This window comes from Rhinatrema bivittatum, chromosome 3 (genome assembly GCF_901001135.1).
Source record: "Rhinatrema bivittatum chromosome 3, aRhiBiv1.1, whole genome shotgun sequence".
In the NCBI taxonomy this organism is placed as follows: Eukaryota; Metazoa; Chordata; class Amphibia; order Gymnophiona; family Rhinatrematidae; genus Rhinatrema; species Rhinatrema bivittatum.
Window position 1 is genome coordinate 561,946,943 of NC_042617.1, and position 16,213 is coordinate 561,963,155.

The window sequence follows — 16,213 nt, forward strand, 5'->3', positions numbered from 1 at the left end:
GCGGGTTTAACAGCCTACGCTTAATTTTACCGGTGTCTGTTGTCGAACCCGCTGACAGCCACGAGTTCAGAACACGGATGCTGGAAAAATTGAGCGTCTGTTTTCCAACCCGCGGGCCTCCAACTTAATATCGCTATGATATTAAGTCGGAGGGTGAACAGAAAAGCACTTTCCTGGTGTCAGCCGAAATTAACTCCTGCCTTTGGCAGGAGTTAATTTCTGAGAGTAAAATGTGTGGCTTGGCTGCACATTTTACTTTCTGTATCGAGCGGGACTAACTAATAGGCTCATCAACATGCATTTGCATGTTGAGCACATCAAAAACGTGCGTCCAAACGGGGGCTAACAGTGCGCTCAGCCTGAGCGCACCGTACTGAATCGGCCTGTTTGAAAGATAACCGCCACCATTGTAATGCAGCCTGAAGATGGCTTGTATGTTCGGATAACCTCATGCTTAGCTCATTTTGTGTTGACTTCATGGAGCACAGCTATCAAAAGCTAGTCGGAAATGTATTAATTTAGTGCAATTAAAAGGTAATATGCATGTAACCTGCTTTTTTTGCCATGGATAAGGAGGCACTGGGAGTGGTTCATTTCTGAACGGGTGGGAAGCTGCACTTCTAGTCCCTCAAACATTCTTCACACACAAAAGATTGTGTTCCAATAAAGACTTTATTGCAAATAAAATGTTTTCATTAATGACAATTTGACAGCGTATTTCTGAGATGAAGAATCTCTACAGACCATTTGCACGGTCACAGCACTCAATCGGTGAGCACTTCTTAAAGCTTTCTACGGCAGTGAATCCTACTGGCTCTGTTTAAGGGAATTCCTTTTACCCTCTTCAGATGTCCTGGTATCTGGAAATCCAGTTTCACCACGCTGCATCTCTGCAGGCAAGACTGCGCTTCTTTCCTCTCTCTCTCTGGGTGTCGCCATGCTGGCACGGGGGTTTTACCAAATCCGTGTACTCCTCTTCACTTTAAGGTCGCAGCAGACCTCCGCTAGGTTAGCAGAGCCCTTCTGCACACGCTCACAGAATTCTCTGCTTTCGGGGACAGGATCTTTCCTATCCTTGGAGACTCCGTAAGCAGGAGCTGTCTCCCACCCATCTGGGGTAACTCCAATTCTTTGGTTCTCCACCTTTTGGCCAGATCTATTTCCCTTGTCTGGGAAAGATTCTGCTCCTTTCTCTGCCTGACCCTAGAGGACTCCCCCACAACTCCTGTTACAGGCAGGTGCCCTCTGGCTGTAAGACTGGGAGTCTTTCTCTCCCCTTACTGTAATATTCCAATATTATGGGGCATCCATCAATGGTGCTTTTAGGAATGGAATATACATAACGTAATGCATCCCCTTTTTAAAGGATATGCAGAACTCCAAAGGGGCCGTAAGAGAATCTCTTTGTCCTGGGGCTGGCTCAGATTTATTTTATACTCTTACACGTCTCTTTCGCCTCAGGGCTGGATTCTTTTACTGGATAGGGGAAAATGAATTTCTCCTTCAAGGCCCTAAGAGGTAGGGATGCTCTTCCCTGGGGAGGGATTTACCTTCTTTCTGCCACTGCCACTGATGTGGCTCCCCAAAACCCGCACAGGAAGCTTGGGTGAATCGTCCAGAATTAAACTTTGCTGCTGGTGGCAGAGGTCACATGTGCTGTTTTTCCTCCCCACAGTGGTTTTTACAGTTCTCAGTCTCTATCTGAGCGAGGGTCTCTTTCTACCAGGGCCAGGAAAACACTCATCCTCCAGGGCATGGAGAAAATGAGGTTCCCAAGTGGTCAGGGGTAGCCTTGTGCGAGCAGGAAAGTCCCCTCCAAAGCTGGTAAACAAAAGGTAACACAGAGTCCCAATGTACCTCCTCCTCAGGGGTGAAGAACTCCAAGTGGGGATCCTCAAATTTGAATTCATTTTTTTTCTTACTCACAATTCTCCAAATGTCCAAGTTTTCTCTCTTTCTCTCTCCTTGAATCCTTGGATGAAAGGGATCCATGCAGCTCTTTCTGCCTTGGGGTAAGAAGGAGGCACAAAACCTTCCTCTCAGATCTTCTAAAAAAAAAACCAAAGTCTCTTCCCCAAAAATTGAATCCAAACACGCTGCCCAGAGTATCCACCATTCCTCTGTCCTCCAGGAGGATGCAGAGGGGCAGGTCTTCACTATCCTGGGACCCCACCCCAGGGAAAGGTTTCCCCGTGCCTTCAACCCAAGAAACGCCCAGGGGTCTCATAGGCTATCTAACAAAAAAAAACCTTTGAAAATTCCAAAAAACAACCCGGATGAATACCCAGAAGCCAAGGTGTGGACTGCCAAGGCAGCTTCTTCGACTTTGCCCAGGAACTGCAGGCAGATGGTACCTGAGTCCATGGGTAGACCCCAAAATCAATGGAGGCTAAGCTCCTGCAGTTCCTCCTAACTCCAAAACCAAACTGCACTGCATCCAGTGCTCTCAGGAGACGGCGGCTTTTATTTCCTCACAAGGGGACGGCCATCCCAGGACTCTCAAGGGGAGGGGCTGCACCGAACGATACCTCCCCACAATCTCCACCTTTCTGTCCCTAGCTAGAAGAGTTAAACTTAAGGACACTACTGGTAATGAATCCCAGTGGGTCATTACAATAGCATATGTATTTGTATTCCATTTCTACGTAGCTCAAAGCAGAGAACATCATAAAATAAACAAACTATCAATTTGAAAGTTAAAGATAAAATTAAAAAATTAGCAAAAGTAAAACATTAAATAAATCCACAATAATAAAATAATAAAAAAATAACACAGGGGGCGGGGGGGACAAGATGGCCACGAGTCGTTACACGCTGTGCTGCTGAGCCCTTCTCCTTTTCCCTCACATTTCTGTTCTCCTGTGTTTATTATGCCACCGAAGAGGAAGTGGAAAGTGTGGCGCTTTCCCACCGACCCTCCCTTACCCTCTCTGGCCAGCAGACTATTCTCACCTTCGCGTCTATCTTGGAACCTGGGATAGGCTCCGGAGGTGTGTTACCTCGATGCGGCACTCAGCGAGGGAGCGTCGGTGCTGCCTGGAGACGAGATTTCCCTCAGCCCCCCGAGAGCAGGCTCTTCCGCCGGCTCTGCCACACGCGCATTCTGCCGCTGCGACGGTCGATGTTCTGCCGCTGGATTTGGCACGGATGGGAGCCGAAGACGCCGCTCTGCCTGCTTTAACATCTTCCATGGTTCCTCCTGAGAGCTTCACCTTCTTTGCCTTCTTCAGATCAAGACCAGGTTTCTTCTCCATGTGCACCTGCTGCTTCGGTGGCTCCTCTTCTGCAGAATTCTCTTCAGCCACCAGTTAAGCCTGCGGTAAGAACCTTGGATTCATTATGGGAATTAATGGAGAACTTTGCTAATATCGTGTCTTTTTCTGTTTCCAAAGTGGATTTAGTTCTCTCTAAATTGGATCCCCTGGTTGAGGCAGCATGAAAGCACAATTCAAGATCATTCCAGGCAACATGCTGATATTGAACAAGATATTGCAAAATCCAGGCAGTTCAATCCACTACAATTTGAGATATGGGGGGGGGGGGGGGTTCTCTCACATCAGCTAGAACTGATGGAAAATGTTTCCCACCATTTGAATCTTAGAATTTTGAATTTTCCCTAGGTTCAGGGTGAACTTCCATTGTTTCCCTTAAGAAGATCTTTCACTTCAATCTTGGGTATTCTACAAGAAGAACGTCCCTCCATAAATAAGTTAACGTTCTTGCCATCATCTGTCTCTGCAAATCCACCCTCTGGGAATCAATTCCCTCCTTTGAATCTTACCGAATTTCTTGAGTCTTCTGATCAGGAAGTATTAGACCAAGCTAATTTGCTTGTTTCTTTTGTATCTGAATCTGATCTTTCCAAAGTTATGTCATTATATTTTAAAAAGTTAAACTCCTCTTTCCGTGGGCAAAACTTATGTATTTTTCCTGATATTTCAGGTCTACTCAGCTTAGGAGGAAAGGCTTTATAGCTCTTAGGAAAGATACTTTGGATTTCGGAGTTTCCTTTGTGGTGCGATATCCCTGTAAATTCATTGTTAAGTTTCGTTTTCTTTGCTCCTGAACAGCTGCGGTCTTTCCTTAATGCTAGGAAAATGATTACTTCTTCTCCAGTCCCACTTGATCCTTAGTTATTTGAGTCGTTAGTTATTTATATGGGGTGTCTTTACTAGCTATAAGCCTTTCCTAATATTTTTTCCGTATTTTCTTCCTTGTATTTCATCCCCTCCTCTTCTTATGTTTCTTTTTTCAAGGAGAAGATATTATTGATATGACTGTTACTTCATGTTTGTTTTCTTTGCCTTGAACAAATTAAGGACTTTAAAGTATTTGCCATATTTTTCTTTCTAATGTAATTGTCTTCCCTAATTTTGATTGTACAAAGATAGCTGATGCTTTGTATATTTAAACTGTATAAATAAAACGTTAAAAAAAATAATTAAAAGCATCCCAACAGTACACAAAAATGTAGTTGTTCCAATCCATAAAGACCTTGCCAAGGACTAGATTATCAGGTCAGTGTAAAGGCTCGTTGGAAAAGTCACATCTTTATCACCTTTGTGAAAAGTTAGATCTTCTCAAGATGAATCTCTGGCAGAAAAGAGTTTCACAAAGTAGGGGTCACTATTGAAAAAGCTTCCGTAAGGGTTCTAGCAAGCCTAACTTCATGATGAGGAGGGATTTTTAACAACACTAATATGCAGATCTTAGTAATATTTGGGGACAGTCCCTCAGATAGACTGGACCAATTTTGACTAGTAACTTAAAAGAAAGTGCCAACATTTTAAATTTAGCTTTAAATGTTATGGGGAGCCAATGTAAACTTTTTAAAACCAGCATTATGGGATGGTATGTTGGTAAGGATCCTGGCAAATGTATTCTGCATCAATTGCAGTCTCCTTGTAGTTCTCAACGGAAACCCAATTTCAAGGGGATTGCCTAGAAAAAATAAGAACTCATGCCTAGAAAAAATAAGAATGTGAATAACAATTACTAAAAAAAAGACAATTTTTGTATTTTGCAACTTGGGCTTCCATGGACAACGAGGTTTCTTATAGGGATGTGCAGAGGGAAAAGACACGTTGCTATTTGGTATTCGTTGCGCCAGGACCCAAATCCATTGCATCTGTTTTCATAGGGGGAAACCCGATTCGTCCATTAGTTGCATTCGGTATTCATTTTCCATTAAAGTTGGAAAAACAAAAACAAAAAAACCCATCCCAACCCTTTAAATTTAATTAACTACAACTCCCTACCCTCCTGACACACAACCCCCCCCCCCCCCCCCCCCCAAGACTTGCCAAAAGTCCCTGGTGGTCCAGTGGGGGATCTGGGGTGATCTCCTGCACTCGGGCTGTTGGCTGCCGGTTTTCAAAATGGCGCCGATAGCCTTTGCCCTTACTATGTCACAGGGGCCACTGGTGCCATTGGTCAGCCCCTGTCATATGGTAGGAGCAATAGATGGCCGGCGCCATCTTGTGCTCCTATCATGTGACAGGGGCTGACCAATGGCACCGGTAGCCCCTGTAACATAGTAAGGGCAAAGGCTATCGGTGCCATTTTGAATGCCGACGGCAAGCGTGCAGGAGATCGCTCCAGGACCCCCGCTGGACCACCAGGGACTTTTGGCAAGTCTTGGGGGGGGGGGTCAGGAGGGTGGGGTTTTTTTTTGTTAATGATATGTTGCATTCGTGGGGGTTCGCCATATATTTCGTGGACCCACGAATGCAACGAATAAGGACCTAAACGTTGCGGATTGTGCATTCGTTCAAAATGAATGCCATCCCTAGTTTCTTACCTTTGAATCACTGGGTAATGGCATCCCATTAAGAATTAAACCAGAATCCAGACCATGACTATTTCAGTTTTTTTGTGCATTTAATGTTAGTTTATTCTGAGTTGCCCAAGTTATCACAGCCTGCAGACATTTAGATAACTTTGCATGAAAGTCAGTTTGATTATCACCTGCGGGAAGGATAGCTTTACATAGATATTAAAAAACAATTGTATGAAATATGCTGTTCTATTTATGCATTATTTTCACTTAGAAAATCATGAAAATGCTTCAAAATTTGAAGTGATGGGAGCCCGGATGCCAGAGAATGATCAGTTAGATTTGGTGTTTATGGTGTGATTGCAATCTGACTTTTGGCCCACTGCATGCCTGGACTTGTAGTTCTGCTCGTCTTAGGGAAATCAATACTACAAGTCCCTGCATGCAGTGAGAGTGAGGAGGTAAAACCAGGACTGGATCAACCTGATCTGAAAAAAATGGAAGCAGTTGACAACCCTATCTGGGATGAGTCTGTTGCTACCTAAAGGTAAACCGTGTAAATTTTAAAGGGGATACCTTTGGATCTGCTGTATGTCATTAGCTGGATTTTCAAAGGAAACCCTATTTGGGGTTTCCCTTTGCAAATAAGCATGCATTTTACCTATGGAACTGAAAGCTCCCCACGGTGTTTAAAATTTACACACAGTGTTTAAGAACCTGAGTTGATGAATAAACACTGATTCTGAAATCATCTTACAATTCTTTTAGTTGTATATATATTTATTTGTAAATCTCTGAGTTCAAAATGATACATTTATATTCTGAAATGACAGCTACTGTTTTCCTTTCTGTTGTAGTGGAAGTTTCACATACAAAATAATTCGCTGGATATAAACAAGTTAAGTCCTAATACCACCTACTGTGTTACCACGAGAACCTTTGTTCCTGTACCATATAAACTGAGCGAGCCTTCCCAGCTTGTATGCACAAACACCTTGGAAGGTAAGAGACTACAGGGTAAAGCAGAGGGAGAGCTCAGTTAAAGCTTTCAGCCGTAGTGCAAATACAAAGCAAGTTAAAGGAATCTCTTTTCCCTTGTTGGTAATATATTAATTTCTGGATTCTGCACAGACTGTAGAGACATTTAGGCCAATATCCAGAAAGCCTTCGGTTAGGCAAATTTTCAGCCGAAACCAGCCAACTAGGTTTTCAGCTGAAAATTAGCCTAAAATCTAGAGCATCAAAATTTGACCAGCCGTATTTATTGTGGCTGGGTTCCCTGGCGTTTGCCGACTCTTGATCTTCCTCTGGCAATCCGATGCTTTGCACGCTCACTGCATCACTCATGGGTCTGTCATGCCCACTCCTGTATTGCTTGGCCCTTGATGCCATTCTTCTTTTGCCTCTGACTTCACTCCATATCTTGGGGCCTTGCTGCCACTCTTACTTTCTGTATTGCTCCGCACTTACTGTTTGTGATCTTAATTGCCAGCGCCACTGCTGCTCTGAGTCACTCTTGCTACCTTTCCAGGTGCATTTTAAAAGCATTGCTCGTGCAAAAACGGCCCCATACACACGTGTATGTGGGCCGCGTGCGAGCAACCGCTAATTTTAAGAAGCCGGGATACAAAAACAAAGCAAAAATATCCACAATCATCAAATAACAAAATGTACACATGTGAGCTAACTAAAGACCACAAAGGATTCTAAATAAGTTGTTTAACTTAATCTCCAATACATTTGAAATGTGTTCCAATTTGGTTTTCAAATGCACCTGAGGTGATCTGTTCAGTGCCCTAACACACCATAGTCCGCTCTGTATGAGGCTGTAGACTTTGGCAAAAGGAATTAGTAAGCCTGGTTGCAGAATCTGCACCGAGCCCAACAACTGCTGACAGCTGAGCTGCAGATGCTTTAGGCCTGTTGATAAGTTTGTTCCCATTCTGTGGATGGTGATGTAAAGCTGCGATGTCTTGTTTTCATATTACCAGACCGCACCGCATGGCTGATGACGGAGGCCATATTCTGGTACTCTCTGCCCGTCGCTGTTGCCGTACTTTTCGTCTTGGCAGTGGGCTGTGCCATGTACAAGTACATACACGTCAGCAAGCAGAAGCCCCCGACAAATCTGGTGAGTGGTCATTTTCCAGCAAGCGGCATCCATATTTAATAACAGGTTCTTGATAAATGGTAGCTCGTACCGGATTTTAAGGGGTGAAAATATGTTTGGTCAGAAACCTTTTAAATTTGCAATTCAGCTGAAATGAACTAACCTGCTGTCTTCCTGAAAAAAAAAAAATACAGGTTAACCTACAAAATCTTGCTCTCTCTCATCTTCCCTCTGCTCTAAATGAAAGTTTTTCCCATAAGCAAAAGCTGAGGTAATTACCATTACGAACTTTTCATTGTCCAAATGCATGTCTAGAAGTCAGTGAAGAACTGTAGGTGTTAGCAAGCATCCAAATGTTTCATGAAGAAATCATTTTAATGGATCAGAAGATTAAAATGAATTACATTGAGATGAGATTGATTTGTCATTTTTACAATTTGACTAACAGCATGGAATGCTTACTGTTTCATTACTATAAATGGTCTGATGGTGGGTTTTTTACCTTTTTTTTTTTTTTTTTTGTGTAACAAGATTTATCATGCAAATTGGGTTTTTTTTTTTAGATTCCTGTTACTAGCAAGGGGTAGTTTCAGAAAATATGTGGATAGGCAGAAAGGTTACAATTATTACAGTTATATCAGTAAAGTATTTACATAGAAACATAGAAATGACGGCAGAAGAAGACCGAATGGCCCATCCAGTCTGCCCAGCAAGCCTCACACATTTTTTCTCTCATTCTTATCTGTTACTCTTAGCTCCTTGTTCTATTCCCCTTCCACCCCCACCATCAATGCAGAGAGCAGTGATGGAGCTGCATGCAAGTGAAATATCTAGCCTGATTAGTCAGGGGTAGTAGGGGCAGTAACCGCCACGATAAGCAAGCTACACCCATGCTTATTTGTTTTACCTAGACTATGTTGTACAGCTCTTGTTGGGTTTTTTTTTTTTCTTCTCCCCTGCTGTAGAAGCAGAGAGCCATGCTGGATATGCATTGAAAGTGAAGTATCAGGCACATTTGGTTGGGGTAGTAACCGCCGTAACAAGCCAGCTACTCCTCGCTTTGTGATTGCGAATCCTTTTTTTTCTTCACCCCTGTCGTTGAAGCTATGCAGGATATGCGTGAAGCATCAGGTTTTTGGTTTTTTTTTGTTTTTTTTTTCCCCCTGCCCTTGAAGCAGAGAGCTACGCTGGAAATGCGTGATGCATCAGTCTTTCTCCCATGCCGATGCAGGAGAGAACCATGCTGGACATGCATGGAAAGTGAAGTATCAGGCACATTTGGTTTGGTGTAGTAACTGCCGTAACAAGCCAGCTACTCCCCGCGTTTTGAGTGCGAACCCTTTTTCTTCTCCTTTGCCGTTGTAGCAGAGAGCTCTGCTGGATGTGTGAAGTATCAGTTATTCTTCTCCCCTGTCATTGAAGCAGAGAGCTATGCTGTATATGCATTGAAAGTGAAGTATCAGGCATATTTGGTTTGGGGTAGTAACCGCCGTAACAAGCCAGCTACTCCCCTCTTTATGAGTGCAAATCCTTTTTTCCATTACCTCTTGCTGTTGAAGCTTAGAGCGATGTAGGAGTCACAGTAAGCATGTGTATGTTTATTTAGTAAGGGTATTGTGTCAATAGCCATCATTCTGGCGAGTCACCCACTCTTCATTGGTGGCCTCTTGACTTTATGGATCCGCAGTGTTTATCCCACGCCCCTTTGAAGTCTTTCACAGTTCTGGTCTTCACCACTTCCTCCGGAAGGGCATTCCAGGCATCCACCACCCTCTCCGTGAAGAAATACTTCCTGACATTGGTTCTGAATCTTCCTCCCTGGAGCCTCAAATCGTGACCCCTGGTTCTGCTGATTATTTTCCTACGGAAGAGGTTTGTCGTTGTTTTTGGATCATTAAAACCTTTCAAGTATCTGAAAGTCTGTATCATATCACCTCTGCTCCTCCTCTCCTCCAGGGTGTACATATTTAGATTCTTCAATCTCTCCTCGTACGTCATCCTATGAAGATCCTCCACCTTCCTGGTCGCCCTTCTCTGTACCGCTTCCATCTTGTCTTTGTCTTTTTGTAGATACGGTCTCCAGAACTGAACACAGTACTCCAGGTGAGGCCTCACCAAGGACCTGTACAAGGGAATAATCACTTCCCTTTTCTTACTCGATATTCCTCTCTCTATGCAGCCCAGCATTCTTCTGGCTTTTGCTATCGCCTTGTCGCATTGTTTCGCTGTCTTCACATCATTAGACACTATCACCCCAAGGTCCCTCTCCTGCTCCGTGCTCATCAGCCTTTCCCCCCCCATCGAGTACAGTTCATTCGGATTTCCACTCCCCATATGCATGACTTTGCACTTCTTGGCATTGAATCTCAGCTGCCATATCTTCGACCACTCTTCCAGTTTCCTTAGATCCCGTCTCATTCTCTCCACTCCTTCCGGCGTGTCCACTCTGTTGCAGATCTTAGTGTCATCCGCAAAAAGACAAACCTTACCTTCTATCCCGTCTGCAATGTCGCTCACAAAGATATTGAACAGGACCGGTCCCAACACCGATCCTTGCGGCACACCACTTAAAACCGCTCTCTCTTCAGAGAAGGCTCCATTTACCATCACACATTGTTTTCTGTCCGTCAACCAATTGCAATCCAGGTCACCACATCGGCACTCACTCCCAAGCTTCTCGTTTTATTCACCAGTCTCCTGTGCGGAACCGTATCAAAAGCTTTGCTGAAATCCAAGTAGATGACATCTAGTGCTCTTCCTTGATCCAATTCCTTGGTTACCCAGTCAAAAAAGTCAATCAAATTTGTCTGACAGGATCTTCCCCTGGTGAATCCATGCTGCCTCTGGTCCATCAATTCTCCAGACTGTAGATAGTTGACTATTCTCTATTTCTTGAGTATTCTGGCGCAGTGCAAATGGGTCAGTTCCTTTTATTGTGGTATAAATAGAATTCATAGCAGACCTGGGTTAGAGTTTGGAGTCTCTTATGATTTCAGTTTATAAAGAAGATAATATTTCTCTTTGAGGGATCTATTTCTTTGATTTTATCCTTCTACCAGTGGAAATTGGGATGAAGGTATAACTTGCATCTTTCACAGAATCTGATACTGGCTCTAGCTTGCTACAAGAGACACAGCCATGGAAGCTTTCTTGCTATTCTCTCAGTTGAAATATTTTTTTCCGGGGATTCGCATACACAAGTCCTTCACTAAGGGAGGTCTCCTCAACTTAGAATCTAAACTTCATATTAAAGGGGTCTAGCTTCCTCTCAGGCCTCATAGGGTAGTATCTCTTTAAGTCTTGCTCTGGAAACTGGTCTTCTTGTTGACCTCTGGTAATTTTAAAGGAAAGGGAGTATCTCTGTGCTCAATACTCTCCCTCTTCTGAGAGTAGTGTTTCACGTCTTTTGGAATCAGGCTATTCTCACTTATGATGGTGAGAAAGTCAGACGATGTGACCATTCTCAAGTTTGTAGCAGATCACTTTCAGATGTTTATAGGCGACCAATTCCTTCTGAATTTCAGATAGCTCTTTAGTCTATTGATATTTTCTATGAAAGCACAGCGGTTCGTAAGGCATTGATTTCATAGGGACTCAAGGAGAGGAGCACTCGGCCTGTCCTAGCAAGAGTTTTCAGGTCCCAGAGGTCCAGTGAGCCCACTCAAGAAGGGAGCAGGAGTAGGCAGAGTCATAATCCCTGCTCTAAGCACCTCAGCATGTGTGAGCATGTCAGAAGAGAATATGTCTTGGACGCAGGAGGCCTCAGAGCTATTGTATCTTCCTGCCTCCTGGTCTGGGTGGAACTTGGATACATCCCATTCATCTGGACTAGTCTAGTATGGAAAATAAAGAAGGTAAAATGTAAACTTAGCTGTTAATTTCCTTTCCTTTAGTCTTGCCAGACCCAAGAAAGTCATATTGATCAATAGTTTTCAGTCTGACAAACTCTAAAACTAGCAGTGGGTACATCATTGCCACCTCTGAAAGTAGTTGGCCTAATTGTGCCCTTGGTGTAGAGATTATCTTATTCCTGGGTTAATAACCATGGAGTGAAGTTTTTTGGCTGCATGAATTTTGGTTGTGGGGTGGTATGGAAATGAAAATAAAACAATTGCCTTTGTTTGTCATAGCTTTGCCGTAGAATACTGAAGGCTGTGCCAGACCCTTTTAAGGGGAACAAAGTCAACTTTGAGCTCTTTTTCTCTCTCCACCTGCTGGCAGCGAGACATAATCCTCTCGTCTGGATTGATCTGACAAGATTAAAGGAAAGGAAATTAGCAAGTTAAGTTTAAATTTCACCATCCTTATAGTACATCAGGATTTCAGTTAAGCACAACTTAATTTTTGCTTTTAAAAGAACTAAAAAATTAAAAATATGGAAAGAACTGACTTTCAAGATCACTTTTTTTTTCTTGAAAAGTTAACCTATTAGAACAAAATTGTATTTTAGCTTTTACAAACATTAGGATTCTTACAATTTTAAGTAGCTGGAATGTCTTTTTTAACTTCCAATAATAGGCTTTTAACTGAGCCCGTGATCACAATCCTGAATCACACTGTAGACTGAGTACACTGTGTAGATTGTGTGATAATGTGTCACTGTGTAGATTGAGTGATAATGTGTCATAGTGACCTCTGTTTCACTGAATTTACCAGATACAATCAACATTTCTTGAAGCCCTGTTTCTTTGGTTCAATGGATCAGATCTCCTATTATAGTGAAAACTTTCAAGGTAGCATTGGTTATTTTAGTGGACAGATCACATAACTGAAACATTTCACCTGCTTCTGCACCATATTTAAACAGATGTTTATAACATAATTCATTGTTATCTTACAGTAACATGGAATAGATGTGATGTGATAAATGTATATATATGCTATCTCTCATATTACTGATGCAGATAAGTGTAGAAATTGATGTTTCTTGACATACTGAATTTTCATACCTGAAAAATAAGTTCACTGTGAGAGTATTACAGATAAGTCTTTTTTTATTTATAAATTGTATTTTACCTTGTACTCAGAAAACTTAAACCACTGCTAACTCAAAATGACTTCCAAACAATACTACAGGCTCTAATCTTCTCCAGCACAGATTACTGCAATGCCCTTATGTTAGGACTACCTAATACAACATTAAGACCACTGCAAATACTTCAGAACACAGCAGTTAGAATACTAACTGGAAAAAGAAGGAGGGACCATATAACTGAAACCCTAGCAGAGTTACATTGGCTACCAATTGAGCACAGAATTAAATACATAGGGTTTTGTATCATTCACAAACTAATTTATGATGAGAAATCAGACTGGTTGAACACAGCATTACGGGTACACACTCCACACAGGAATCTCCGATCAGCAAATAAAGCACTCCTAACCATCCCTTCAGTTAAAACAGCAAGACTAACCCAAGTGAGGGAAAGGGCCTTATCATTAGCAGGACCCATAATCTGGAACACAATGCCTCCAGAGATCAGGCTACAAAGTGATCTCAAGACATTCAAGAAAAACCTAAAAACATGGCTTTTTAAACAAGCATTTTACAAAGAGACAGGAGAATAGAGAGAAATATTTCAGGAAAAGACAGAAAGGCACCGACATACAGTCCTTAGGACTATACAGTAGATTAGTCTATGAACTCTACACCACAACAAACATAACTATACTACTATGTGTGATAAAACCACCCGTGTAAGTACCTTGGTACAACTGGTCATAAACTACTTCGCGAAATGACTATGTCTAATGATATATTGTAACCGAACCTTTGACGGCACCTGTTAGAATGTACTATAGTACACTTTTACTTACATTAAATATGTGCCTACATGTAAACCGTTGCGATGGTATTTAACTTAGCAACGGTATAGAAAAGTTTTTAAATAAATAAAAATAAATAAATACCTTATCTTTCTTTTTCAGATATTACATTGCAGAAAAGGATACAATGGCGAACTGTTCATCCCTCATGAGCAAGTTGTAATTAACTTCATTAACATGAATGCTGCGGATAGGCCGCTGAGTATCCAAAAGAGCGTGCATTGTAATTTGCAAGATGGCGCTTCGCAGGACTTTGCTGTCTCACCAGATGAAAGCAACAATGAAAAGACATTGCAAGGAGATGGGTCAGATGTAAAACATTTAGGCTACGCAGTCCAGGTTCAGGAAGATTCAACATGTGATTTGCAGCAAGAGCTGAAGCCATTACGGGCTCCACAAGGATTTCAGTGCACTTCAGTTTTGAATGATATAGAGGAATCTGTTGAATATGGACTTGTTATGAGGGCAACAGATTTTTCTCCAGCACAGGAACAAAGAGAACTTTATCTGGAGGAAATGTCTGTTGGAAGGAGCCCATCTGTATATAACTCTCATAATCCTTTAATGAATGCTTGCTTTGCAAAACTAGAACAAGCACCATGCCTCCAGCTAAGAACGGTGGAACAAAGTCCATGTTTGACTCTTAACGATATACAGCAAGAACAAACTGAAGCAGAAGAGGAGGAATGCAGCACGGTAGTAGTAGATTGGGATCCTCAGACTAAGCGATTGACTATACCCAATCTTTCTTATTTTATAAGTGTCAGAGATGAAGACGAAGCCTGCACACAAAGGCACCATAATGAAGAAGAAGAAGGGCTTTTATCCAAACTGTACAAACAGCAAATGTCTGAGGAACAACCAGAAGATGATGATGATATTGATGATGATTTATATCTAAAGCAGTTCAAAGATCAATGGGAGCTGCATGTTCAAATGGAAGAATAGGAAAAATGTATTGCAATTTCATAAATTTGGTACAATAGTGCAGTGCTTCTCAATCCAGTCCTCTGGGCACACTTAGCCAGTCAGGTTATCCACAATTAATATGCATGAGATAAGATTTGCATATGATAGAAGCAGTGCATGCAAATCTATCTCATGCATATTCATTGCGGGTCTCACAAAACCTGACTAGATAGGTGTGCCCCGAGGACTAGATTGAGAAGCACTGCAGAAGTGAATGGTGATCAGGATATAGTTGTCATGTCTAGGTTGTTTTTATTCTCATTTCACAGCATTCTGAGTTTTGTAGACATTCTCTTACTAGAAGAAAGGAGACCTACAGAAGTCTAGAATACTTTGAAGAATTAATTTTAAATTGGACCTAATAAAATTATCCCAGTCTGCATCATGTCATCTGTTCACCATACATCATCACCTCAGGATGCATGCATTAACCAAACGTAACTGCAGTGTAGTTTAAATCATTAATGTTCAGAGAGAAAATTGAAAAATGAATGTTTAAGACTACTTTAAACGGACCTTCATACCACCCTCTGTGAATGTTGGGACCACTTTTATTGGATGCCTAATTTTTTCGCGTTAGGGTCTTCTTTAATTTAAACTACACTGCAGTTACGTTTGGTTGATGTATATTTCCAGTTCGTCTACACAATATTGACTATACATAGTGTGATTTACATTGAAAGGATGCCATAAATTAAACTGGTTGACAAAGGGTAAATTGAGGAGGATATATAATATTGTATAAATAAGATGACTATCCATTAATTTATGTGAGAGTACTGATGGAAATGGTAGAACCAGAGCACATAGGATTGAGGATAAATGTATTTTAAAATCAAGGTAAATGTTTTTATTATAGTTTGGATGGTAAGACTCTGGAAAAATCTGGCATCAGGTATAATTCAGTTAATTTACATAGCAATTTTTAAGTTTGTCTTTTACTTACTAAAAATATCCGTGGGCCACTGTTTCAACTAATATTCCATTCTAGGGTCACACTTTTCCAATTGTTAATCAGGCAAGAAACCTAGGAGTGATTTTTGAATCTGACTTATCATTCCAAGACTATAAGGTTTGAATAGAAACGTGCACACAAAAACTGAAGTGGAAACCATAACAAGCCAGACTCTGTAAGCAGTGCAACAATGGAAAATTGAATTATTGCCATTCCTCATTAAAAAAAACAATACAATCAATAAATATAAAACATCAGTCATACTAGTAAAACCATACAATTAAAAGGAATAAATATTTCAAAATAACCGATGAAGAGAATAACCTCCAATAATTAAAATCTCACATACAATTTTTAAACATTTTTCCAAAACACCAAATAAAATATTTCAAAACAATAGACACGTCAAACATCCAATAATTAAAACTAAGGATAAAAAATAAATATCCCTTGCTCTCCATACCTGGGAACCTTTGATTTCCAGTCACCCTGAGATTGTCATAGATTAGTGGGGTTGGGGGAAGGGGAACACAAACTTTCTCCATTCTCTCTCTCCAACACACACACGCACACATGC

At 41.5% G+C, this 16,213-nt stretch overlaps 1 protein-coding gene across 1 annotated transcript in view; it reads left to right on the forward strand.

The window, feature by feature from the left end:
• The window catches only part of IL20RA (interleukin 20 receptor subunit alpha), an 87,091-nt gene extending 71,271 nt beyond the window's left edge, over window positions 1–15,820 (forward strand). Inside the window, exons 5-7 of the mRNA XM_029596491.1 lie at window positions 6,634–6,778; window positions 7,768–7,907; window positions 13,815–15,820. Coding sequence (XP_029452351.1) covers window positions 6,634–6,778; window positions 7,768–7,907; window positions 13,815–14,660 — 1,131 coding nt within the window. The 3' untranslated portion in view covers window positions 14,661–15,820. The remainder of the gene's footprint in view (window positions 1–6,633; window positions 6,779–7,767; window positions 7,908–13,814) is intronic.
• The last annotated feature ends 393 nt before the right edge of the window (window positions 15,821–16,213 follow it).